This window comes from Halichoerus grypus, chromosome 2 (genome assembly GCF_964656455.1).
Source record: "Halichoerus grypus chromosome 2, mHalGry1.hap1.1, whole genome shotgun sequence".
NCBI classification, from domain to species: domain Eukaryota; kingdom Metazoa; phylum Chordata; class Mammalia; order Carnivora; family Phocidae; genus Halichoerus; species Halichoerus grypus.
Window position 1 is genome coordinate 73,259,353 of NC_135713.1, and position 25,702 is coordinate 73,285,054.

The following is a 25,702-nucleotide window of genomic DNA, read 5'->3' on the forward strand; positions in this document are numbered from 1 at the left end:
AGCTCCCCCTGCTTGTGCTCTCTCTCTCTCTCCCTGTCAAATAAATAAATAAAATCTTTAAAAAACAAACAAACAACCCAATCCATGGTATTTTATTATAGTAGCCCAAGATGACTAAAGCGACGGACCACCCTAATGCGGATAATATATTCTCCTGATATGATGTGATGAGAAGGGCACTTCATCTCTGTGGTATTCTTTCCAAAACCCATAACCCTAGCCTAACCTTGGAAAAAAAAGAAAATCAGACAAATCCAGATCTGAGACATTTTACAGGATATGTGTCCAGTACTCCTCAAGACCATCAAGGTCTTGAGGGGGAGAAGGGGCTTAAAAAACAACAACAACAACAAAAAAAAACGGAAAGATTGAGAAACTGTCAAAGACCAGCAGAAACATTAACAGAAAAACTGATGAAATCCAAATGAAGTCTAGAGTGTGGTTAAAAAAGAAAAAAGAAAAAAGCCTATCAAGAATAGAAACTTTATTCTGATATCCAACTTGGGGGAAAAAATTGTTACAATTCTTTAGAAGCAAGGTAATTTACATTCTCAATACAGGAATGGGAAAGGAGCAATAACCTCATCAAACCCCCAGAGAAAGTCCTTATTCAAAGTAACTTGTTGGAAAATTTGGCTCTCATTCTGTGTACATTAGAATCCTCTTGATAATCTTATAGAAGATACATTAGAAAAATACTGATTCCTTTCTATTCTCCCTTATACATGCCACAGCCAGAATGCCAAGTCAGCCTGAAATATATATTAGGAAAAAATATATTAGGAAAGTATATTATTTATTTTTTTTAAAAAAGCTTCAAGTTGAATAAACTGAGTTCTAAAACCATAAAATCATTCAGGTAATATACCCAATGCTAATGCAGTTTTAATCCCTTTAAGGAAGACTGTTAAGAGGTACTAAACTTCCAAGAAACAAAAAATGAGTAAATGATTTAACAAAAAAAAAAGACATATATAATCTCATATAATCATATCAGAGGGCCATTCTTATAAATTTAAACTAATAAGCAGAATAATAGTCTTTCATTTCAGTGGCACTATAAAAAGCCACCAAATTTAGAAACTTTTGGAGGACTGTTTCAGGGAAGGAGATACTTAAAAAACTGTGAGTACATTGTCTTTTGCTCAGATAATCTTTTATGTTACCCAAGCTGCTGCCCTCCTTTTCTGGCCTTTTCCCTTTCCTAATTCCTTAAATCCATCTTTCTCCTCTGTCTAAAACCAGAGAGCATAATTAGAGGGCATGTGGCTCCACCTTTTATGGAAATAGCTCTACTCCTTATTTGCATGTGTTTGGACCCATTACCAGCTGTCTGTAAAAGCAGGAGGGTGACCATTCCTCCTTATTATCCAGGCAGATTCTGTTCAAAGCCAAAGATTAGAACAGTGCAAATGGTAGAAAATAGCTTTTTTTTTTCTTTGAAAAATACAAGAGCAGTTTAAAGTGAATAGAAATTAGTGGATCAGTGAACTGGAAGGAAACGTTATTGCCTCTGAAATAGCCTTGCTCCCATTCAACTTTGCATAACAATATTCAGTTTGCTATTATGTAGCACGACTTCCAGCCTGCTACCCAGCCCAAATCAGGAAATTCCTCTCTCTACCATTGGCTTGGTGCGAATGAGATGCACAATGCAACCCAAACATAGTTAAACCTTTTAGAGAGGACTATTTTTTTTAATCTAAGCAATTATTTCTGCCATTAACAGGTATAAAATGTCTTCTAACAAGAAAGTGCAGAACAGCAAATGTGCTTTTGAAATATGCAGTACAAGTTGCATATAAATAAGACATTCTAGGAGTCTATCTGCTTCAATTTTATAAAGCAGATGTCTGCTGTCCTAAGCAAATAGTTCAAGTTGTTTCCAAAATATGGAGGCAAAAAGCAATAGAGGTACCATTTACACACTCATTAGTAAGAGAGGAAATGCATCTGCTTTGGAAAATTGCTGCTCACTAAAAAGCAAGTTTCCCTAGCAACGGCTACATCACACAACTCAGACCACTTCTAAGCTACAAGAGAAATTACAGGAAAATATATAAAAAGATTTTTATCGAATATTTTTTATCTTTGCCATGGGAACATTTCCCCTAAACTAAGATATGCCTAGGGAAATTAAGACTTGCCATACACCAGGCAAAAAAAAAAAAAAAAAAAATTTTTTTTTAAGGATGTATCTATAATTACTCATCATTTGCTAAGGGCAAAAAGATGGAAAGCCATTCTATAACATCAGATGACAGGGAGAGAGAGAGTGTGTGTGTGTGTGTGCAAGAGAGGAAGAGAGAGGCACGTATAAACCAGGCAAGTGGATAGAGAGGGGATTCCCTGCCTCAGACACCATCTCAATAGGGGGTATGGTTGGTTTGGTGACCCCTGGCTCCATTCTTTTCTTTGTGGCTGAATAATCATTACAAACCAAACAATTTCTAATTGGATGATAACAGAGGCAAAAGGTAGAGGCTCTAAATCCCATAATTCTGTCTATGTTTTACCTCACTCCATCCCAGCTGCCATTGGTGAGGAGGTGGGGATTTCTTCTGTCATCCTTCTGTCTAAAAGCTTTCATTATTCAAAAAGGCACTTAGAATTCTCTCAAAGTTCATCCAAATCCAGTAGGGAATATCTTGATTTTTCCAGAAAAAAAAACAACTATAAAATATGTCTTTTTGCCATGAGAACTGAAATAATGTCTAAAAATAAAGTGGAACATCTGAATTTCCCAGCATTTCTGGATTGTTCTGGTATCTATGTGTTGTTTTAACTGAAATGCTGCTTGGGAATATAGCATGTTTTCTCTCAGTAAATCGTTACCTTATAATACCACATCTGAATGTATTTTCATTGCTGATTCCAGTTTTAATGCCATAAATAAGAATTTGTTTTCAATGTCTTTTCATTGTACCAGGTAACATTTCATACAGCCTATCTCCGCCTAGAGGATCATTTTTGGTCCTGCATCTGAGAGAGTGAGCATGAAGGAGCCAAAATAGTATGAGTAGTCTTCAATCCACCACGCTCATGGTACTCTGAGATGGGGGAAAAAAATAACAACAAAGCAAGTATATGGCTTTAAATTCAAATGCACTATCCTGCAAAAACCAAGATGATATCAGCAACAGAAGAAAGGAGCTGAGGTCAACTCAGTCCCTGTGGTGTGCTGGGCCTTGTACCTACGTTCTTCCTGCGCTCCTCACATTTTTCAGAAGAGGGTTTTGAAGCTCAGAGAGGAGTCATTTGACCAGCATCACACAGGAATAGTGGTAGAGCTGAGATTCAAACCCGAGTCTATCTAAAACCATAGCTTGTGCTCTGTGTCGATCTCCCTTTGCCCCTCCAATAGCAGGGATTATTTTTGTTCCCCACCCCCCCACCTTTTTTTTTTTTACCCAGACTTCTCCTTGGCAGGGCTCACAAACTTGAGCCTTTGTTCTTTTTAGACAGAACCGTTTCATTTACAAATGTGAATTAATAGCCAAATTTAAAGCCAGAGATTTCATATAAAATCTTGATTTGGGGCTTCTTCCAAAGAAAAGCATAAAAAGATGTGACAGCACCAGGATTCCCTCATAGCCACTGCATGCTCTTTCTTCAGGTGTCCCCAGCCTGTCACTTCCACAAGTTAACCGCCTGGCTCCAATGGGCAGGCCCCTGAGTTTGCCACTTCTGGATGAATGGTATCAAAAGAAGTCACCTTATATTCCAAACATTGCAAGAAGCGCCATGACTTACAACTTGGGAATGGGTATAGGGGGGCCAGCGGGAGGCTGCAAAACATACTGAAGGAAAGAAATAAGACTGAAGAACAAGATGGAACCTGTGAATTCGTTTAGACTTGCTCAGGCTCTAAGCAGGAAAGATAATGAGCCAAGATGTTTGAAAATTAGTCATGAAAAAAAAAAATTAAAGACCTGTCCTCAGATGAATAATGATCTTCCATGAATTTCAGCTAAGGAGATAAAAAGAGCAGGAGTCAAAGAATCTAAAAACTAGAATTCTCATTTTCACCGACTTTACTAGCTCACTTTGTGATCTGTAAGCAGCGCTCAGCCCCAGTGGGCTTCAGGTGCCACATCTGTAAATGGAAAGAACTGGATTTTTGCATGGACAGCAGGCATGCAGGTATAAGTCAAGGAAGACAGTAGTGAGGAACTGGGTCTGCACAGGGGACAGTAACGAAGGGGACAGCTGCCGCTCCATTCCAGCCCAGTATTGCCTTCAGGAATCTGCGCTGAGGGTCGTCCAAATGTCCCACTTGGCCAGAGTAGCCAGAAACATTTGTGAGTCTGTTTTTGAAATGTCTGACTCTTAAAAATATTATCAACGAATTCAAAACTATTAAAACACCACCTAAGCCAACCGTGGGCAGTGAAAGAAAATGTCTCTGGGCTACACTGGCCTGCAGGCCCTCCGCTTTCTGCCTCTGGACAAAACACCAGTTAGCATCAGAATTCTGTGATTTTAAGTACTGAGTAGCTAGAATCGTCCTTGAGAAGAAGAGAGGGGTGTAGGTGGGTATGTTTTCAGCGGAAGAGCTCAAAAAGATGATATGTGTGGCATTCGCTAAGTGGCCCGTTTTGCCATCCTCCTCTGAATCTTGCATCTCACGAGTACAAAGTAAGAGATGTGGGCAGATGCCCTGTGTGAGCATCACTCAGAGTCTGAGTGGGGAGATGCTGCTGGAGAGGAGAAGAAGGGGCAAAAGGTAGAGACCGCCCTCCAGGGAAGCACGAGAATTATACTCACTCCCAGGAAAGCCATGAAGGAAGTAGGTAAGAACGTTTTAAAAACACGTACTATGTGCTTGGTGTTTCATAGATCCCATTTAGTCCCTAAATCTTTAAGGTAGATGCTGATGTTACCCATCATTATCGCAACAACAATGTACCGGGCATTTGTCATGAACCAGTGCGAGGTGATTTAATGTATGTCTTATGTTAGCAGCAGCATTTAACCAGAATCTTCTATGGCCAATATACAGATGAGAAAAGCAAGACATCAGGACAGATTCAGCAATGTGGCCCAAAAATCTACAGCAAATTAATAGGCAGTGTGATTCAAACCAAGGTATCTGTCTACACTGCACTTCCTCTTCATTCTTTTCTGCTCCTCTAAAAATGCAGAGGACTGATTAAAATTCCCATCATCAGGAAACAGTAGGATGGAGATTCCATTGCAACTTGGAGTCCTCAGAACCCCTGGCTGCTTGTTGCACCATCTATCCCCCAGTAGCACCGGGCCAGACACAAGTCCCCAAGGTACAATGCACTTGAAAACTGTTCCCCTAAACTCTTCTTAAATTCACAAACTACTATGCTTTGGTTTTCATTTCTCAGACACAGTGTATATACATAAGGTATATGATCCCTGGCTCCCCTAGAGAGGGAAAGCAACTCTGGGCTAAGATAATTAGACAACATTTAATAATCACTGTTTCTCCTTTCTCCAATAAAGCAAAAATATTAGAGCATGAATAACACAGTACTTAATTAAAAAAAACACACACACAAGAAAATACAGAGCGTCTGAAAAAGAATGCTAGTGCACTGAATATATTTCTATTCAGTTTGCCACTTGCTTCCCACGTGAGAAAAATATTCTAGACATGATTTCCAAATACAAAAAGAAATGCAAAAACAGGCTAAGTAGAGAGTGTTTTGAACACACCAACACTGACACCAGTGAGCACCCACTCTGTGCCCTGCCCCAAAGCACTGTACATGGATGACCTCTTCTCATCCCCACCCGACTCCACTTTTCAGAATCGATCACCGAGACACAAAAAGGCTAAGGGACATGCCCAGGGTAACACGGTAAGTGGTGGAGCCAGATTTCAGACCCAGGCGCGTGATTCCAATGCTTTGACGCCCTCTCAAAATTGTCAAGTGACAGAAGGCACGGTCTAACTTGGCCAGGCACGATTTGTCGGATTTGGAGATTTCTCTTTTCTTTGGTTCCTTCCCACTCTCTAAAAGTACATGATTCACTTAGAGTGAGTGATTCACACAGATACACTTAGTATGTAAACTACACCTGTAGAAATCTTTTTAATGCCCACGTTAATTCCTACAGGTCGGGAGGGCCCTGTTGAACACAAATACAGAAAATCACAGACCCCTGAGACACAAGAGCGCTTGGAATTGCACATTTAATAAAGTGTTAACGAAATGAATATACTCACAGACCAAAATAAATAAAATAAATAAATAAATATACTGACAAACCAAGATAGGTACTTATATGAGGCAGAGGCACACAGTGTCTGCCTAATAAATGTTTGATGAATGCATGAATGCTGTGTCTTTTAAAGTTTATTTATTCATTCAACAAATACTCATTTGGTGCAAACTCTGTGTCAGGCAGTGTTCTAGGCAATGGACGGACAGCAGTGAGCAAAATAGACGAAATCTCTGCCTTCATGGAGTTTACATTCTGATGGAGAGAAATTGAAAATAAACAGGATAAGTAAGATATTTAGTATGTTAGTCCTAAAAGCTAAAAGGAAAAATAAAGCAAAAAAAAAAAAAAGTGTATTGAGACAGTTAGAAGTGTTTTTGTAATTTTAGATAAGGTGGCAGGAAAAGGCATCCCTGATTAAGAGTCAATGCTTTTAAAAATAATGCCCTGGTAAAGATTTTTAAACTTGCTTTTAAACATTTGAAATTTTAGTACTCCTATATATGTGGTAAATTTGGTCAACTATATTCAATTCATATTGTTGGATATGAGAAATGTGATTTTCTAGACTCAGAAGAAATTGTAGGGAGTCACAAAGCACAATAGAAAAAGAGGATATATCTTATAAGTCACTAAAGACAGGTCTAGATTATTATTGTTTGGCTTATTTGTATTGATATCTGATACTTCACAACTGGATGTATTTCCAAATGAAAACTAAGTAAGTCAATCCCATCTGGGAGCCTTCTTGAAAATAACCCACTGGTGCAGATTTCTGACGTCCTTGTGTGACCCCTATGCTTCCTGAGTAGCGTTTGAGGCAGCAACCGTATGACGTGGTCTGTCTCCCACACACCTCTGACCTCCTTGGGGTCAGCAAAGCACTTAGGGCCACCAAGCAGATAAAACAGTTTGGACTTTTTCTCTCGCTCTAAAATGTGAAGACTCCCTAATGAAACCCCACTCGGTACTAAAACAAAAGAATTTCACAATATCAAGGCCTTAAAAGTGGATACTATGGAATTGGGGTTAAAAATCGAATTATTGGGACACCTGGATGGCTCACTCAGTTAAGCATCTGCCTTCGGCTCCGGTCACGATCCCAGGGTCATGGGATCGAGCCCCACATCGGGCTCCCTGATCGGCGGGGAGTCTGCTTCTCCCTCCCCTCTACCTGCTACTCCTCCTGCTTGTGCTCTCTCTCTCACAAATAAATAAATTAATTAAAATAAAATAAAAAATCAAATTATCACTCAAGACACAACCATCTGTAGCTCATTCTATATGAATAATGAGAAAAAGCCCTATCCAACTTCTTGGGGTTCACTAGCCTTGTCAGCACTTAGCAGTGTGAAATTATACACTAGGCTCGGCAAAAATGTTTAAAGGGTTTTTTTTTTTCCATTTTTTGTTATCATTTTGTTTGTCCACAAAGAAACTTGTATCAAGTTTTCGGTCTGTGAATTTGCCTCCATGTGTCCATTGCTTCCTACAACAGGTGTCCATTTAAAACATGGATAAACATTTGAAAGTATTTTGCTTTTGAAAACCTACTAGGCATTAGTCAAATATTTCAGCTTCTTTGGTATTAGATTCACTTTTGCACAGAAAATAAGTCTGATTCTGATAACAGAGAATGTGTGACTTAGATATTTAAAAATCTATCCCAAACTTACTTATCTGACCAGTAAGCCTTCTAAATCTATTTGAGTCAATAGCATATATTTACTAAGTAGAAAATCTGGAAAGTTCTTTTTTTTTTAAGATTTTATTTATTTATTTGAGAGAGAGAGAAAGAGGGTGAGAGAGAGAGCACGAGATGGGGGAGGGTCTGAGGGAGAAGCAGACTCCCTGCTGAGCAGGGAGCCCAATGCAGGACTCGATCCTGGGACTCCGGGATCATGGCCTGAGCCGAAGGCAGACGCTTAACCGACTGAAACACCCAGGCGCCCTAGAAAGTTCTTAATTATAATTAGGCACACAGAGAACTACCCAAACGCATTAGAAGTGAGACCACTCAAGTACTTAGCCCTCGTCATGCTGTCAGCTCTATTCATGTTTCACTCCGGCCTAATAGCTAAATGTCACAGCTCCACGCCAAACGCACCAAGGACTTTCCTGGCACCAATGTGCCTACTTCACAATGAGCAATATTTCAGCATCATCAGAATTAACCATCCACTAAATTCAATTTAATAAGGCCGCATCATCCTCAGTGTTTCACCTTCATGCACAATTTATTATAATTTCGTATGAAAAGCCCAAAAGCTCAGAAAACACAGATGCTATCATATTCCTGAACAGAAAGCCCTTTTCTTGAGCAGTTTTAGACCCTGGATAGCAGCTCAGACTGTAATTGGGAGTCTTCTCAAATCAGCTGACAGAATTCACATTGAAAAAGAGATTAAAGACAAAAATGTCAGGGTTTACCGATTGTGAGAAATCCCTGAATTCTCCTTCAGCCCTTCAGCACTGACAAGATGAGAAGCCTCAAACAGGGACTCCCAGGGCCTCGCTGAAAGCAGACCCAGCCCCTGGCTCTCCTCGGGAGCTCTGCTTACACCACAGAGCGAGGGAAGACACACTGCTTTATGTGATTTCAACGTGAGGCTGGAAATGCACTTCATCCGCATGTAGGTCTTTCTTAACTTCTATTTCGTATTACTTTCTCTTGGCTTACAAGAAAGAAAAACAGCAGGCACTGAAGTGCACATCACAATTGAGAAAGAAAAGAAGTAAACTGTAAGAAGGGACTGTCAAGTAAAATCTAATATTAGAAACATTAACCAGGGTATAACATCATTTTGTTGGCCTCTAGTTAAAATGGTGCATCTGAGGTTATTTTAAATTCAGGATAAAGGCTATCTTGAGACTGCATAGGAAGGTCCTCGTTAGATGGAGGTGATAGATACAAAGCTCCCACGGTTAAAAAAACAAGAACTTTAAGGATGGGGCAAGGGAACGAAATCTTCTTGCTGTCCTAATTCATCAGGTCAGTCGCTTGTTACCAACTATATATACTGTCTGTGTGCTCATCTTATAAAAGGGCTAGGTTTTCCACTAGAAAAGCAGAAGCCAACCACAAAAGTGTGGTTTCCTCAACAGCACCAGTGTGCAAATTGGTGTGTACCGGGGGCAAAGGCAGCCGGTGCCCCAAGCCAGAGGTTCCCAGCAGTGTCGACAGGCTGTTGTGGTCCTCTGCCTAGTCTTGCACATTGAACAATAACTGAAATCCATCACAAGATCACTTGCCAGCCCTCCTCAGTTAAATGGGTCTTTATTTTTAGAGAACAATGGGAATTATAGGAAGCTGGAGGTCTTACATCACAGAACTATAAATAGTTGCTGTTAAATGCAGCCCTATGTTTTTGTTTTTCAATTCTGAAATGAAGTTGATATCTGAGAGGGGTTTTTCATCTGTTGGACAGTTTATGATGTCCCAGTGATGTCATCTTATCTAGGTGATTAAGGACTTATTTGGTTTTTCAATCAGACACCACTAGCTCTCAACAGGAATTTTAATCAGAAGGATTGCTTGCTGTGCTGAGACTGTCCCCGGCGAACAAACAGAACATTACTGACCTTTCCTCCACAGGAAATTTAAATTTGTATCATTTGGCTGGTTAGGATTTCTGCCATTCCCTGTGGATCAAGATTAGAGATGAACTTTCAGGTTCAGTCATACATTAAACACACAAACACATAAGCTGTGAAAAGCCAGAAGCAGAATGATGTGTTTCCCCTGATGCAAAGGTCACTGCTGTTTCTGCTCATTCATTCCAGCTGACCACAGGCTCCTATGCTTACTGCCCTCATTTAGGGAACTCAAATTGGTAAATAGCCATTCTTATGGGTCCTCAGCATGTTCACTGCATTACGATTATCTGCTATATTTAACCTAGCTCTCTCATTTGTATGTTAAAGGAAAAAAATATTTCCCCTGTGACAGACTAGACCTAACAGGACATTTTTTTTTTAATGTGTAAATGAGGTTAGATTTATCAGAATAGTTCTGGTTTGGTCTAGAAAGTTTCTGACTTGTAGCAGCAGCAAAGGAAAAAGAAAAGAAAAAAATCCCAAGTAAATATTCCTTAGAGAAACCTGCTGCTCTCAAAATAAGCAATTTCAGGGCACAAACTCATAAAACTGCTGTGTCATCAAGTATTAATTAAATAGGTTAGGGGAGTCACACAGAAAGCAGATCCTCTACCCCAATAAAGTCAGTAAAAATAACTTCACTAGGCTGGTGACCATGATCTCCAGGATTACTAAATTTGCAATTGTTTTTGTATTTCCTAAACTGAATTCATAAACTGATATAATTATGAAACAAAACCTTCTCTAGGATCCCACAAAGCATTCATTTAATGACTTAGGACTGAGAGGAAAGGTTGAACGGTTTTACTCTAGAATCAAATAAGCAGATGTAATAACTAAAAAAGAAAAAAGACTCAGGACTAACAGTTTATTTTATCTTATTTAAAGGGTGATGTTGTCTGAAACCAAGGTGAGTTTAATTAACCACCTCAACACTTATCTCTAAATTAATCTTCAATTTAATTTGTTTAGCTACCCTGTAATATCTGATTCCAGGAGGATATGTAATTAATTATCAGGAAACATCAGGAAAATACTTAAATCTAACCTGCTGTAACGAACATATATGTCTAGGTTAGGAAGCAGTTTAGAAAGGCTTTTTAAATATTTATAAGTTAGGTAATTCTATTAATTTTACAATCTGTTTGAAGGATGCTTTGTAGTTTGGTCATGAAAGGGCTGGGTTTTTTTGTTTGTTGTTTGTTCTTAAAAAATTTAAATCAGTGGGTTAGAGAATGGTTTATCTTGATAGGCAGGTTTGATTATGCTTTGTTTTTATGAATTGCCTTCACAATGAAAACGAGTCACACAAATGAGAGAAAGGAAAATCACTTCAGATTTCAGCTAGGTGCAAACGCACAATTGCTTGACACTCTTCTTGGGAAAATCAATTCGGATTTGACGTCGGCCGTATCACTTCTATTGCACAATATCAAATATCAAAGATATCTTGAGAGAATAGCGTGTTCTTCATAGCAGAAGAATATGCCCCAAATTGTTTTTAAACTGAGTTTTCATGGTCTGTGAAATGCCATGGCATTACTTTAATGATTAAAAAATGAAAAGTCAATAAAAATGAATGATGCATTCATCCTTAATTATATGCCAAAGGTGAATAGATATCTTTCTTTATTATGAGCTGGGGAAAAAAAAAAATGAGTAACTACTGCACCAGACACTGTGCTAAGCAAAGACATGTTAATTTAGCTCCCATCCTCCACAATACTTTTAAAAAAACTGCGTCTCGAATTCAGGATCTCAAGGTCATACAGCTAAAAGTGTCAGTGCCAGGATTCATGCCCAGAATTCAAATCCAGGTTTTGTCCAATTTCAAGGCCCATGTTCTTTTCACAGCATATTCTGCTGCTTGGTTTCATACTGACCTGGCTCCTTCCAGTCATGCAGCTTTCAATTCAATGACCGACCTCAGCAGTGCTGAATCTCTAAGCTGCATGCAGAACAAAGGTAGTTGCTTCCTTAAACTCACCTTGCTCTTCTTCCCCACTGCCCTACCCTGGGAATTCTGGGTAGGACACTCCTTTCCCTCTCCAAGTGATTATAAGAAGTGCCCAAGCTAAACAGTGCATGCAAAGAGATTTTCAAGTCATCCCGGCATAATTATCCTAATCAACAAAACCAAGTGCAGCTCAATTAAACTTTTGAGAAGAAAAGAGTGTGTGGGAGTTCAATAAATTAAAGTGTAAGGTCAGGCTTTTATAAGGTGCTCCAGATTCTATCACCTTGCTCTAATTCTTGCATATTTCAGCAGTCTTGTTTTTTTGTGACTTCACAGAAATAACAAGTCATTTTAAAAATCCGAGATGGTTACAAAAGTACTGTTAACACACACTGTGCATCCACATATAGCCCACAGCACTGAGAACACTGGGATAAACTTGGAAGTCTGCAATTGCAAAGTTATTTTTAAATCTAAACCAGGTGATAATTTAAAAAAAAAAAAAAGGGAAGAGGTGAGTGTTACTGAGCTAACTTACATTTCTCAGTTTCCGCAGCGTTTGCATTGCTCCTTTCATTTTTGGCACTATCAGTGTCATAAGAGTTTGAACAAATCTAGAGCAATTATCCAGAAACCCTCACACATAGGCTGACTTGATCATCCTGAGGCCTTTGATTCACATATTTCTTCAAACATTAAGTGAAATTATTTACTTGTAAAGATTCCTCATCTCCTTTTAGAATGGTAATTTCAAAGTTTCTTGAATAGTACATCAATGAGAGCAAATAACTATTATCAAATTGTCAAACAAAATGATATCTTTCATGATAACCCAACTGCGCAAAACCTTTGGTTATCTGTACACAAAACAAAGAGCATGCTATATTTAATTTAAGGAAAACTCATAGGCTTTCTGAATATTAACTAATAGCCTTAAAAGCCACCTATAACCTAATTTGGTTTAGGGTCAAAGCATTGTGTGCACACAGTAGGTTGTCAATGTGTAATCTGAATGAACCTAGGCAGTTTTAACCTAGGAAATTGTCAGAGGGAAAAAATATATTTTTTTTTCTGTATGTATAATTATATATATCTGTAACAGTGACTGATTTCAAAACAAAACACCGGGAGAATGAGTATGAGGCATGCCATGTATGAGGCAAGCCTTCAGAAGGGGCAACAAGACTTCCCAGGTATGCCGAATGCAAGTCTGTGAATGGGGAGTTACTCATTAAACAGCCCACATAAAGATTCTTGTTAGTACAGATTTTTTATGGAGCAACCAACTGCACAGAGGGCTATTATAAACTTCGATTATGTATCTAAATTTGTATGAATGGAACACTGCTTTAAGAAGCCTTTAGGTACAAAATGTTTTGAGAATTTCTGTAATTTCAAAAAGGTCCAATCACACACTCACCCTCCTCCACCCCAATGTTCCATTGCTTCAGATGTTTTTATTAAAACTAGCAGCTACAGAGGTATCGTGAATGCAGATTTAAGCCAAATAGGCTATTTTGCCTTTTCCATTTTCAACAAATAAAATTTGATTTTGAAGTTTTTTGCCAGTATGTCCATCTTTCAGATATATCACAGAACCTTAAAGAGAAGAATTGTTATCATTTGAGGCTTTGTTACAGAATGAAGAATCTACAGTTGTGCATTTAAAAAAAATGTATTTTTACTTCAGAAGCTATGAAAAAGTAAGCTGTACCAGCCACAAGAGATTTTTGGAAAAAAGATCAAAAGATGGCTAATATATTTTTATATGAAAAAAGAACACAAGCTAAATTCTCAGCGGCTCTTGTCAAAGCCAGTTTGCACAGTGGCTAGACAACAAATAAGGGCATTGTTAGCAACTCAGGAAAACTCCTAGAGAAAAAATTGAAAATTTCCCCTCTGGGTTTTACCCTAGGCAAAATAAAAACAACCCTTAAACCAAAAATACACGCTAGAAACTGGACCAGGGGGGCGCCTGGGTGGCTCAGTGGGTTAAGTGTCTGACTCTTGGTTTGGGCTCAGGTCATGATCTCAGGGTCCTGGGACAGAGCCCCATGTGGTGCTCTGCACTCAGCGGGGAGTCTGCTTGAAAGATTCTCTCCATCCCTCCCCACCTCTACAGCCCCCCCCCCCCCGCTGTCTCTCTCTCTCTCAAAATAAATAAATCAATCTTAAAAAAAAAAAAAAAAAAGGAAGGAAGGAAACAACCAGACCAGGCATTGAGAGGACAGCCAAACAAGTGTTAATGGAGAGATGTAAACATGCAGTTTATGGTACATGTACATATTTTCTTCTCTTCTCCATTCTTAAGTACACATTAACAGGGAGGCCTTACGGGAAGTTAGCTGTGGCAAAGCATAGCCCAGTGAGAACAGCTAATAACTGTTGGAGGGATGGACTATGTTATGCTGTATAGCTTGATGAGAGCCCTGAGCGCCGGCTGGTCCTAAAGATGGGAAGAACAATGTGTGGGTTACTGGAGGTGGGTCCTTGGACCACACCCAACCCTGTGCTTTATATTCAGTGCTTGAGCACGAGCAGCCTGGGCCCAGAGAGGGTGGTAGGGTCAGCTCCAGTTCTTACAAGTTGTGGCTGCATCAGGGAAAAGAGGGAGGAAGAAGCCACTTTCTAGATACGTTGTCATTGTTATTTATCCCTTTGTTGCCAAAGATGCTGGCAACAAAATGTATCACAACACACTTTCTGGTTTTACTTTTTTTTGTTTTCCCCCAGGATAGGAAAAGTAACCATATCACAATTTACCTGTAGGTGCAAACGAAATCGAACTCTGGGGAGATAGATTTTGTAAGGGCATCACGGGCCAGAGAACGTGATCAGGAATTCTGCTAATGTGCCGAAAAAGAAAAAAGGTCTTCAAACGAACAGAGATGGCTACCTGAAAGAACTGTGTGGTAAGAAGCAGAAAGTTCTTCACGGTAAAGCAGTATCATGCTCTTAAAAGACATGACTAAAAACCATGACCGAGAACACGATCTCACTTGAGGCACAAAAAATGGATTCTGCAAATGGGATATTCAGCAAATATTTCACTGCATGGTTCAGGAGTCCCTAACCAAAAATAAAATGTGTGCACAGGAAAAGGTTCACAACACAAACTTCAGAAAGCTATTGAGACAGATGAGTTCCGTTCTGGTGTCTTTTATTTCCCAAACTGTATTAAGTCCTCAAATTAGGAACTAGAAAGCAAATCCAAGAAATCTGAAAAATACAGCACTGGGTAGAAAATTACTAGCAAAAAAGATGTAGAAAAGAATGAAAATAAAACTGTCCATTCATTTTTTAAATGGTCCTTATTTTTTAATCTTGCTGAATCTCAAGCCCATGTTCAGACATTTAATAAGATAAAATTCTAAGAAACTGGACTCAACAAGAAGAATTTTGGTCATAAATTTAACTCTTATGGTCATAAATTTAAAAAGTTTAAAAAATTGAGTTGATGTCTCCAATATATACACACCTATTTATATTTTTATAATTTACATATTCACTACTCTACTGGCACAGTGTATAAATGATGTACACAATTAAAAATTTTGAAAGATAAAAAGTATTTTTAAAGCAGATCTAATATTTTCTTCTCACACCCAAGTGCATGATCTTTGCACAACTGCACAACTTGGAACATCAAACAGCCCACTTCTGACAACACTAGTTCACAAGCTGGGTGTGAGCAGCAACATACATTCACCAGCTCAGATACACAAGTTTTGAGATTTTGCAGTATTTTATTTAAAATACTTCAACTTTGGGCACCTGGGTGGCTCAGTTGGTTAAGCGACTGCCTTCGGCTCAGGTCATGATCCTGGAGTCCCAGGATCGAGTCCTACTTCTGCTTCGGGCTCCCTGCTCAGTGGTGAGTCTGCTTCTCCCTCTGACCCTCCCCCTTCTCATGCGCTCTCTCTCTCTCTCTCTCTCAAATAAATAAAAATCTTTAAAAAAAAGTCTTTATAATACTTCAACTTTAAATGTAGTGCTTTTATTTTACTGTCTAGAACCTTCTTAAAGCAGTTGTGGGGCAAATTAAGACAGCAGTTCAGGGGTTTCAGAGACAGTTTTTCTTACTGTCAAAAGCTGCACCTCATTCAGCAACTACGAGAAAGGCATTTATATTACATGCAGTATGTCTAATTCTCACAAGAACTATGAAGTAGAGACGATTTTTCCTATTTTATTAAAAAAAATGAAACAAAGTTTCATGATCAGCTGTACCCTAAAAATAAGTGGTAGAGCCAGGGTGGGTATTCTTAAAACCACAAAATCATAGTGGTCCCAACTATAGGACATTATGGGAAAGGCCAGTATTTTAGCTGTTTCAATATCTTCTTTACAGCTGGCTCCTTCAAGCAAAGACAGGGGAACAGAGAAACAAATGGTTGGCTATTAAAAATTACCTTCATTTTAAAGAACAGCCCTCAGATATTTCCACCTGCTCCCCTCCCCTTCTCCTCCAGCAAACAGTCCTAGAAAGAGGCCTGGAGGCCAGAATTCTGCGAGTGGTTCCGGTGGTCAGACACACTGGGCCCAGGGTAAGGTTCCACCAACAGTCGTCCCAAACCTCAGAGTCTAACCGGCACTGCTTCCCCAAACAACGCCCTCTCATCTTAACAAAGAGCTTGTGAAGGGTGAGTTTTGGAGCCCGCAGAGCAGCGGATTCTGTTCCGCACTGAGCAAGCGCAAGAGCAGCGGAGAGATGGAAAGCCGGATTCCCTCCCCACTCTTCTCACCAGATCAACTCTGTAGTAGGAGCGTCCTGGACTTTTTCTCAGGGCCCAGTGTTTCTGGCTATGTTCCCAAAGAGAGCCTGAAACTGGCTACTTGGTGCCCCAGAACTTATTCCTCTTCCAGACACAGGTGCAGAGACATCTGTGAAAACTCTGGACTACCAGAGACCGACAAAAGATGAGCTCAGTGAGGCTGGGGTAGTTACTTTAAGGTAAAAAGTGGCTGGATTAGGAGAAATGCTGACTGTAAAATTCTGTTTGGCAGTTTAAGTACCATGACTTGAAATTTCACTGCTAAACTCCTCAGTGGAAAACGTGGGTCAAATACACTAGTGACTCAATATGATTTCCTTTCCTGGACATTTTTAGAAAGATACATGACTTACTTTCTGTCCAGGTTGGTTTAGATGGTAGAAAAAGTAGAACGGATGAATCTCAAGGCCTTTTCCAGTTTTATATTCCCACACAAGCATTCTTCCAACTGGCAAACCCCTGTTCACCCCCCGCACCCAAGCAGAGCTTCCCTGTGAAGCTTTCTCCACACTTAAGGTGGAATCAGGGAACTTCTTCCTCTGCATGCTCCAAAGATCTTAAATTTATGTTTATTAGAAGCACTCACTTCAAAATGCAAGTGTTTGTTCTTGACTATGGCTCTCTGTGCTTACTCGGCCTTGTATTCTCACGACTTATCACCATGCCTGGCATGGACTATATCACAATAAATATCTTGTGGATGAATAACTAAAGGCTGACTCCATGAATGTGAAGAAGCACTGATTCCTACAGATAAATTATAATAGCTTGGTCGTGGTGGTTCTGTTTCAAACCAGGATTTGTTTTTATACACTTTATATAAATCCATCCTAGTTCTCTGAGCACTTTGTCTGTAGCCTCCTAAGATCACTACATCTGGTTGTCGACATACAAAGGAACCTCTCATTAGCGGTCACACTAAATCCAGCGTAACACAAATGGGGTGGCTCTTACAACTCTTCTATTCACAAATGAGGAACCACTGTCATTTCCAGCATTTGCTGTGATTTCTATACAAAGTTGCCTGGCCCGGTGGGGAAAGTTAGGCTTTCAACTGTTCACTCTCTGGCATCTCTATTCTACACAAAGTGTTCCTCAGTATCGTTCCAATTTTAGTATATGTGCTGCCGAAGCAAGCACCAAAGTGTTCCTCCAAAACAAGGAAAGATTTTTTTAAAATCTGAGAAAAAAAACAATCCTCATCTATTTTGCTTGGAGGGCTTGATCCAGCAAATACTTAAAAAAAGAATTTCAGGGTGGGATGTAGCTAGGCAATGTTATAACGAATGTAATAGAGTATGTCCTTTTCCCCTAAAAAAAAAAAAAGTCAATTGGTCATGTTTAAGGAATATCTTTCTGAACTACCAGTGAGCCACTTTATGTGGCCTACTGCAGAATAATATTCAATCCTACAAATACTCTACCCCTTAAAAATTTTTTTCCTTTTAATTTTAGTAATTTATTATAGGAGTATGACACCAAAACTGTATGTGAAATATTGAGAATAACAAAACCCAAACTTTATAAATATTAGAAAGTACAATACAGAAATCTACCAAATAATGCAGGGTTCTAGTTAGCTGTATTAAAAGATGAGGAAACTCCTTGCACAAAACACTTCTCATATAGTTCAATTTCCTATACAAATTATGTCAAGAATTCACACTTTTAAATATACTTCTGACCCTGAATAACTAAAGCAAACCTTCCTCTGTCATCCTCAGCCCGCCCCACTCCAGGATGAAGAGCAGTGCAAGAACAAGCAAATCACTAAAATATCCATTTACTTATTCCCTCATAGCTCTCACCTTCCCTGACCCCCAATTCCAATATTTCAGTTAACTACCATCTACCTTAACTCTTCTCTTCCAGAACACAGGTCAGCAACCAAGGAGAAAGGTGCAGATAACAAGCGAACATTATTGCCATGCTACGATACTTCTTAGATTCAATTATTTTGTTAAGCTTTTACCTTCCCCAAACTTCCCTATGAAGGCTTTTTTTTTTTTTTTTTTTAACCTTCTACACAGATCAGCAACAAAGTGAGCATATTCAAAATAAGTTGGCCCTCCTACTGCACAAAATAGCTCTTTCCCAGATTTCAGTCCCACAGGATTTCAGCTCCTCTTTCTTAAATTGCTATTTATTCAACACAACACTTACTTGGCATGCATCTTAGGCTACCTTCCCCTTCTCCTCTCCCAATAACAGCCACGTCCTTGGAGGTGAAAGCTAGCTTGAGCCCTTCTGTACCCAGAGTGCCAGCACGCGCTCAAGAGAAGCCCTGTGGGTGACGGTAATGGGGATGGGGGCCATTCTCCTCCCGTCTCTGCTTAGGAGACGGGACCCAGAACAGCCTCCTACTCAAAAACACTCAGACCATTTTTCAGTTCACATTATAACCTACTGTAGGGGGTACGAGGGTGTGGTAAACAAACAGGTTTTATCTCCTACGTAATTCTGATCAATTCAGCACCAGCTGCCTATCCCGCTGGGTTAAGAAAGATAATGAGACCACATCTGGACTAAGAGAGAGACTGTACTCTGATGGATTAGGGACGGCGGCCGCATGCGCAGGTGAGGAGCACGCGCAAGTGAGGAGCACGCGCAAGTGAGGAGCACGCGCAAGTGAGGAGCACGCGCAAGTGAGGAGCATGCGCCATGTGCGCTCAGTGCTTGCCATCCTAGCTCCAATCACTGAGCCAAAAATCTCAATTTCAGGACTTTTTAAAAACTGTATCTTACGGCCTAAGTTCCTTTCCTAAATGAAGCATTAGACCAGGGATAGAGGATTCAAAGTCTTCCAGATATATATTTCTATGTATCCTTTTTGTTTTATATGACTGTTTTTATTTTAAAATAATAAAAGGTCTTGATGTCCTCCATCATCTCAATCTCTAATTATAACTTTTTAAAAAAAAAAGACAAAACCCAGAAACAGGGGGCGCCTGGGTGGCTCAGTTGGTTGGGCGACTGCCTTAGGCTCGGGTCATGATCCTGGAGTCCCTGGATCGAGTCCCGCATCGGGCTCCCTGCTCGGCGGGGAGCCTGCTTCTCCCTCTGACCCTCCCCCCTCTCATGTGCTCTCTCTCTCTCTCATTCTCTCTGTCTCAAATAAATAAATAAATAAAATCTTTAAAAAAAAAAAAAAAAAAAAACCCAGAAACAGTAGTTCAGTTAAAAAAAAAAATCAACAATCTGTGATACCTCTGCTTGAAATCTTTTTCCTAAGCTACTGTTCTTTACTCTAAAAAGATGGCAAATAATTTAAGTTAGTTAAATTTATTTTACTTAGTAAGACAAAACCTGTTTTGATGGTTATTAAAACAAAAATCTTAATTTTCCCAAAGCAAAAACGAATTGATAATGCATTCTAATTAATTTCCTTAGCAAATGTGCAGTTTGATATAACATCTATGTATCCTTTTATATAAAAGTTTGGTGAAGAATACTCTTCCTGGTGAATCAGACTTAAAGGTCAACATGATGGACCCAGCGTTCCCTCCTCTTGCCGCTAGCTTTTCCACAAAAGCAAAAGCATCAAAGCTCTTCATTCCAGAAGCGACACCAGCCGGGATCACTTAAGGATCCCACGGACAGTGCAGCCACTCGCTTTCATTCTAGTAGATGCTGCATTCTTCTGTTTAAAAAGCTCTCTTTCCTCATCCTGTGCTCTCCCACATATCTGTACATCAAAGACAACCCCAAGATCAGGGGTAACAACATTGGGAGATTTGGTTTCTGACTTCTCTGAAATCATTTGATGAAACCTTGCAAAAGGTGTTTCACAATGGTGAGAATACAAATTCAACAATCTCCCCCAACAGGAGCACAAAATGTCCTAGGGGCTCGACAAACTCAAAATAACAAATCAAACCCATTCTTCTTTTGATTTGTTCCTGGTCATGTTCCCCTCAGCCAGAAAAATCCTTAATTTTTTTTTGTAATATAAAAGATTGAAGACTCCATTTCATGATTCTTATCTAAAGAAGCATTATTACAAAGCAAAGCACATCGAGCGTGGACAATCTCCACTTCTAGCTTTATAATCGAATTTATTTTATTTCTAAGGCAATCTTCATCAATTTGCACTTCCCTAATCAAATTCTATTGTTTAAAGAGGCAATTTTGCTTAATACTTGCTGTCCCCTCTGCATTACGGTAACGCGTATCCTTGCTCTCTCCACCCCAACCTTCCCAAAGCATTTATGCCACTTATGAACTGCTCTATAGCTCTCCTCCTCCTTTCTCCCACTGAGAACAAACCACTTAGGCCAGGGTCATACAAAAGTTCCCTTAAAATGTGTTCAGTGGTTATAATGAAATAAAAAGTCTTTCCAAGATAAACAAAAAAAAAAGTATGTTACAGAATGAGAAAATAAGTAAAAATATGTTGCTTTTCTCAAGAATTCAAGAAATATTCTTTGTTTAGTGAAAGGCCAGTTTGCCTTAAGTTAACTCACAATCTTATAAAAGCTTCCCAAATCCCAAATATTGAAATTATTTAAATAATTACCTCAGGGAAGGAAAAAGGCACACACACATGGGCATTATATGACATAAGGAACAAGAGAGCCTGGAACAGGAGCCTCGCTGAGCCAGAGTCTGGAAGGTCTCAGGGTTCTGAACCGGTTTACATTTCAGTCCATCCCCCCACCCAGTCTTTTCCTCCCTGACTGCTAACTCCAGAAGCCCTGGGACCAAAGGTGCAAACACAGCCAAGGAGAAGTCGGAGACAAACGCAGCTCACCTCAGACTGGCACCAAGAGTGAAATCCTATTGCCACTTTATACATCAACGGAGCCTCTAAAGCACGGTATTTTTGCAAAAAAAGAAAAATATATATAAAGTGATGTGGTGCTGCCATTTACTGAAAGGCAGGCACTGTAGGATAGCATCAAGTGTCTTCTGGGCAAGTGTGCCCTGTTCAGTATGAAATATTAAATTGAATAAAAATGGCGGGCGGGAGAGTTCAAAAGTAGAAACCATGTCAAAAGTCTGAAGAAAATGGGATTTTTTTCTCCCCAGCGAAAAGAGATCCGGGCTAACCTTTTTTTTTTGATGGGATCCTACCCACTATAGGAGCACAACAAGATCATGGAGTGCAGAGAAAGCAAGGTTGAAAGAAGGAGCTCTCCGAACACATTTCGTCAACTACGGACCCAGAGTTTCAAGACTTTCTAGGAAACTAAACTTAAAATTATTTCTCTCTACTAACCAGATCATTGCCCACATGCCGTATCCCAAACTTCCAACCCCTTCATTTTTGCCACTGAGGCTCACTTGTCTGTAAGTAAAAACAAAACAAAAGAGCTACATATTTTTATTTAGCTCAACAAATTACTTAGGTGCATGGGCAGGGGACAGATCTCACAGGTACACAGCCGTGTTTCCTCATGGACTGAATACATATCATTGCCATGAATATATCCTTTACCGTGAAATGTGAATGAGCACCAAAAGTAATTTTTTTTTTTTACAAAAATGGAGCCTAAAAATCAATCCTTAGGCGGAATTCCTGAACAGTAACTAGCCCGTCAATGATGGACCTTGTTTAAAGCACCACACAACAATGTGTGTTTACATCACCCTTTTATTTCATAGTTAGAAATAATACAGTTCCACAGGGTAAATCATCAATAAATAACGGTGTTTAATCATTAAACGTAAAAATCCCAACTCTTTGGCATCTGACAGGATTCTATTTCTTGTCAAACTAATGACTGTATAGATAGAGTTAATCTTAGTGATCATTCGTCAATACAATATGTTACAAAGGTGCAATTTACTTTAAAATATACAACAGCTGAAAATTTCCAGCCCACCCAAGAAATCTGATCAACTCAGTAAGATATGGGTCAACTTCCCCAAGGTGCTTTCACATGGTTTGCCTCAGTGAAAGTATAATAAATGTTGATTAAGAGTTCCTAGGGTTTTCTTAATACTTATTCTGCTCTAAACAGAGTTTGCCATTCATTCTGGCTAAAGGAAAGTCCTACCTGCACCAGGAATGACCCACTCATTAATAAAAGGTGTTCTTATTTTATAAGCAAGACTGCAAACACCTAAGAAACTCACAGCCCCCAAACTAAAATTTAAAATCAGCAGTTCTATGCTGCCAGAGATGCCAATTCAGTAATAAATTGCACCTTCAAGAGTCAAAAAAGAAAAAAAAGAAACAGAAACTTTTACAAAAGGTTAAGGTACATACATTTTTCTCAAAATATATTCAAGAATAGTTGAGCTGTATTTGTTACTAAAGCCAGGGCGTTACTCCTTTAGCAACAAATTAAACCAGTGCAATTGACATAAATTGTTAAGTAATCCAGGATTAACCCATTAAAACCATAGAAGCACTTTAGGCTCCTACACTAATCCTAGAAACTGGAATTTCAACGAGCGCTTGAGTTGCACAGAACTAAAACTGGAATGACCTGAGGCCATGCTGAATGGTATCACTTCATACTTAGTTTAAGCATTCAATAGTAGAAATCATGAGTCCTTCTATTAAAGTTTCATTCACTTACAGAACATTCAGATGCAAACAGTATTATGCCTATCATCCACAATTAAAAGAATCCTTTCCATTTTAAAGTTCCAGATGAATTTTTAACTTAGAAAGTAAGCACTAAGGAAACTTTTTTTAACTTATGAAAACTTCATATTGGAAACTTTCTGGAAAAGCTTCCCCCCACCCATTGTAAAATAAATACTTTGTATCCCAAATTTAATTGTATTAAGACACACTTTAATAATGCTATAAAGAAATATTTTACAGCCATAGAGATCAATAACTTTCCATGCGGAAATAAAAAAATCCATTGCTCAATAGTATTATTGAGGCAAGTGAAGAAAGATTATTCTCTTGTCAATCTGAAATGTTAATTTTTTCAGTGCAAAACCAGTTATAAAATATTTAAACTCAATATTTAAAAATAAAAAGTGGTCCAATTCAGCATTGTTCAAGTTCCAAATTTCATAAAACAAATCATTTTACATACATTTTATAGTAAAATACAGAGATTAAAGAAGTACTTGAGTACTTAAAGATATAAATTTCTAATGAATCATACCAAGTCAGCAACAACCAAGTAGATAACATTCCCAATTTGAGTGTCAGAATCATAAAGATGGCATTACTGTACCAAAGCCTTTTCTTCCTAGCTAAAAAGCTATACAAACTAATGGCCAACATTCTGTTTTCTTTGCAGTTGCGTGCTCTAGAATGATTTCCCCCCAAGTACCTGTGATTTCATTCCTGTATTCAAATTTGATCCAAACAATTTTTATGTTCCAGGAACACTTAGCTGATATAACCATCTATAACGTGAAGAGTCCTGTACAGAGAACGACAGTGGGTTTTTCCAGCCAAGCGGAGGCTGACCTAAACTGGTTTACACTCTCTGCACGTCACTCATGTATTATTCCTGGCAAACACACGGTCCCCTCTGAGGGTGAGGTGTTGAAGCTGGTACTGGAGCACTTCTGTGTCAGCTGGCTCCTTGATGTTCATTTTATCTAGATTGAGGTAGTCCAGAGATTTGGAGTGAGCCCTCTTACCTTTAAGAAGACAAAGAGGCAGAGGCCCATGGAGGGCCTTGTAAGGTTCGTAGGGTAAAGATTTAGTGCACTTGTCTCCTGAGCTGGGCATCCGCCTTCGCCTCCTGCCATTGACAGCCGGGATCTCGTATGGCTGGTAGTACCGACTTCTGGTTTTATACAAACGGGAGGAACGCGCAAGTCCTGCGTCCAGCTGCTTGGAGCGCAAGGAAGGCACAGCTTCTCCCTTACTCTCTTCACCTCCCGTGCACTTCTGGGCTAACTTCAGGAGTTCCTCACCAGTTGTGAAGCCAACCAAATAGTTAGAGTCCATGTGGAGAATCTGGTAGCCCGACACAGTCCGGCGCATGGGCGAGCACGGCGTGCTGGAGCAGCGGGGCTTCTCTGCTTCTGCCTTGCCCGGGGAGCTCGCCTCGGCCACAGGCAAGGGCAGCGTGGCCAGGGTACTTCTGGACTCTCCGTTAACATCGACTTCCATTTTAGGCACCAGGCGGCACACTCCTGAAAGTAAACAGACTCAGATTGTAACAGCATCGTGCACAGAACTGTGGGCCAAGCTGCAGCAGTTGAGACGGCTCAGGGAGCATGAAATAACACCGGCCTGAGAAACAGCCACTGTCCACCGGCCAGACGTTTATCTGTGTCTACAGAGCATTCCAGAGCAGGCATTAAAATGACTACGACTTCTCTACCTTCATGAACTCGAAGGCAGGTTAAATTAAAGTCTGGAGAACGACTAAAAGGTTCAGATGGAGAGGGAAACAGAAAACAGTACTTCTCTAAATGAGGCACTCTGTTCCATCACACGAACTTTATTCCTTGATGTGGTAGTAAGCAAATCAAATACAGATCTCAACATGAGGCAAATAAAAATATCCTACACGGTGCCACAAGAATCCACCAGAGACACCCAGCTTGAAAATTTACATCTTTACATTTTCCATCATTTAATTTAAAATAAGCGCTCAGCTCTTCACACCTACATTTTTTTTTTTTCAATTGCATTTAAGGGGTATATAATGAAAGATGAAAATGGATCGATTTCTTCAAAGCAATACAGGCCTAAAAAAATGTTTTTAAGGTACGGAGGAGTCAGTCTTAAGGGAAAGTTCCCCAAATGTTGCAAATGTTCTTCCTCCCATGTCTCCAGTGAATTATTTACAGCAAACCATTTCGTAGTTTAAAAATAAACCCTAAATCCAATAAATCAGGTCATTTTTAATATTGAACACGTATAAAATATTAGATGCACTTTGACTATTTAATCAGAAAATACGCCATTGATTTCCAAGTTATTTTATTTTGCAATACCTAAGACACTGCACTTCTGAATAGTTTAATAAATGGCAGAACAATTCTCAATGAATGCTGATATCATTCATCACGATGATGACATTACATAGTTTGGAAAACCCCACTGACAAGAAGTACCACCAAAAATGGCCAGGTTCCTAGGAAGCTGCAGATAAGTCAAATTTTGGAAAATAAAAAAATACTAAGGGAAAGTGAGTGACAGTGTCATTTCAGAGAAACTATTTCTACTTGATCATTAGTGAGGAGTAGAAAACACAATTTTAAGTACCTCAGGTAGCTAACCAAAATGATGTCAAATAGT

The 25,702-nt window shown here is 39.4% G+C and overlaps 1 protein-coding gene across 9 annotated transcripts in view; it reads right to left on the reverse strand.

Moving 5' to 3' along the window:
- The window catches only part of MACIR (macrophage immunometabolism regulator), a 169,067-nt gene that overhangs the window by 128,351 nt on the left and 15,014 nt on the right, over positions 1 to 25,702 (reverse strand). For 6 of the 9 annotated variants that reach the window (XM_078066959.1, XM_078066958.1, XM_036109844.2 and 3 more), the window contains one exon: positions 22,107 to 24,588. The exons of the other annotated variants lie outside the window; for them this stretch is intronic. In XM_078066959.1, coding sequence (XP_077923085.1) covers positions 23,942 to 24,565 — 624 coding nt within the window. In that variant the 5' untranslated portion in view covers positions 24,566 to 24,588 and the 3' untranslated portion in view covers positions 22,107 to 23,941. Of the gene's footprint in view, positions 1 to 22,106; positions 24,589 to 25,702 lie in introns of those variants that run through there. 9 annotated transcript variants of the gene reach the window in all.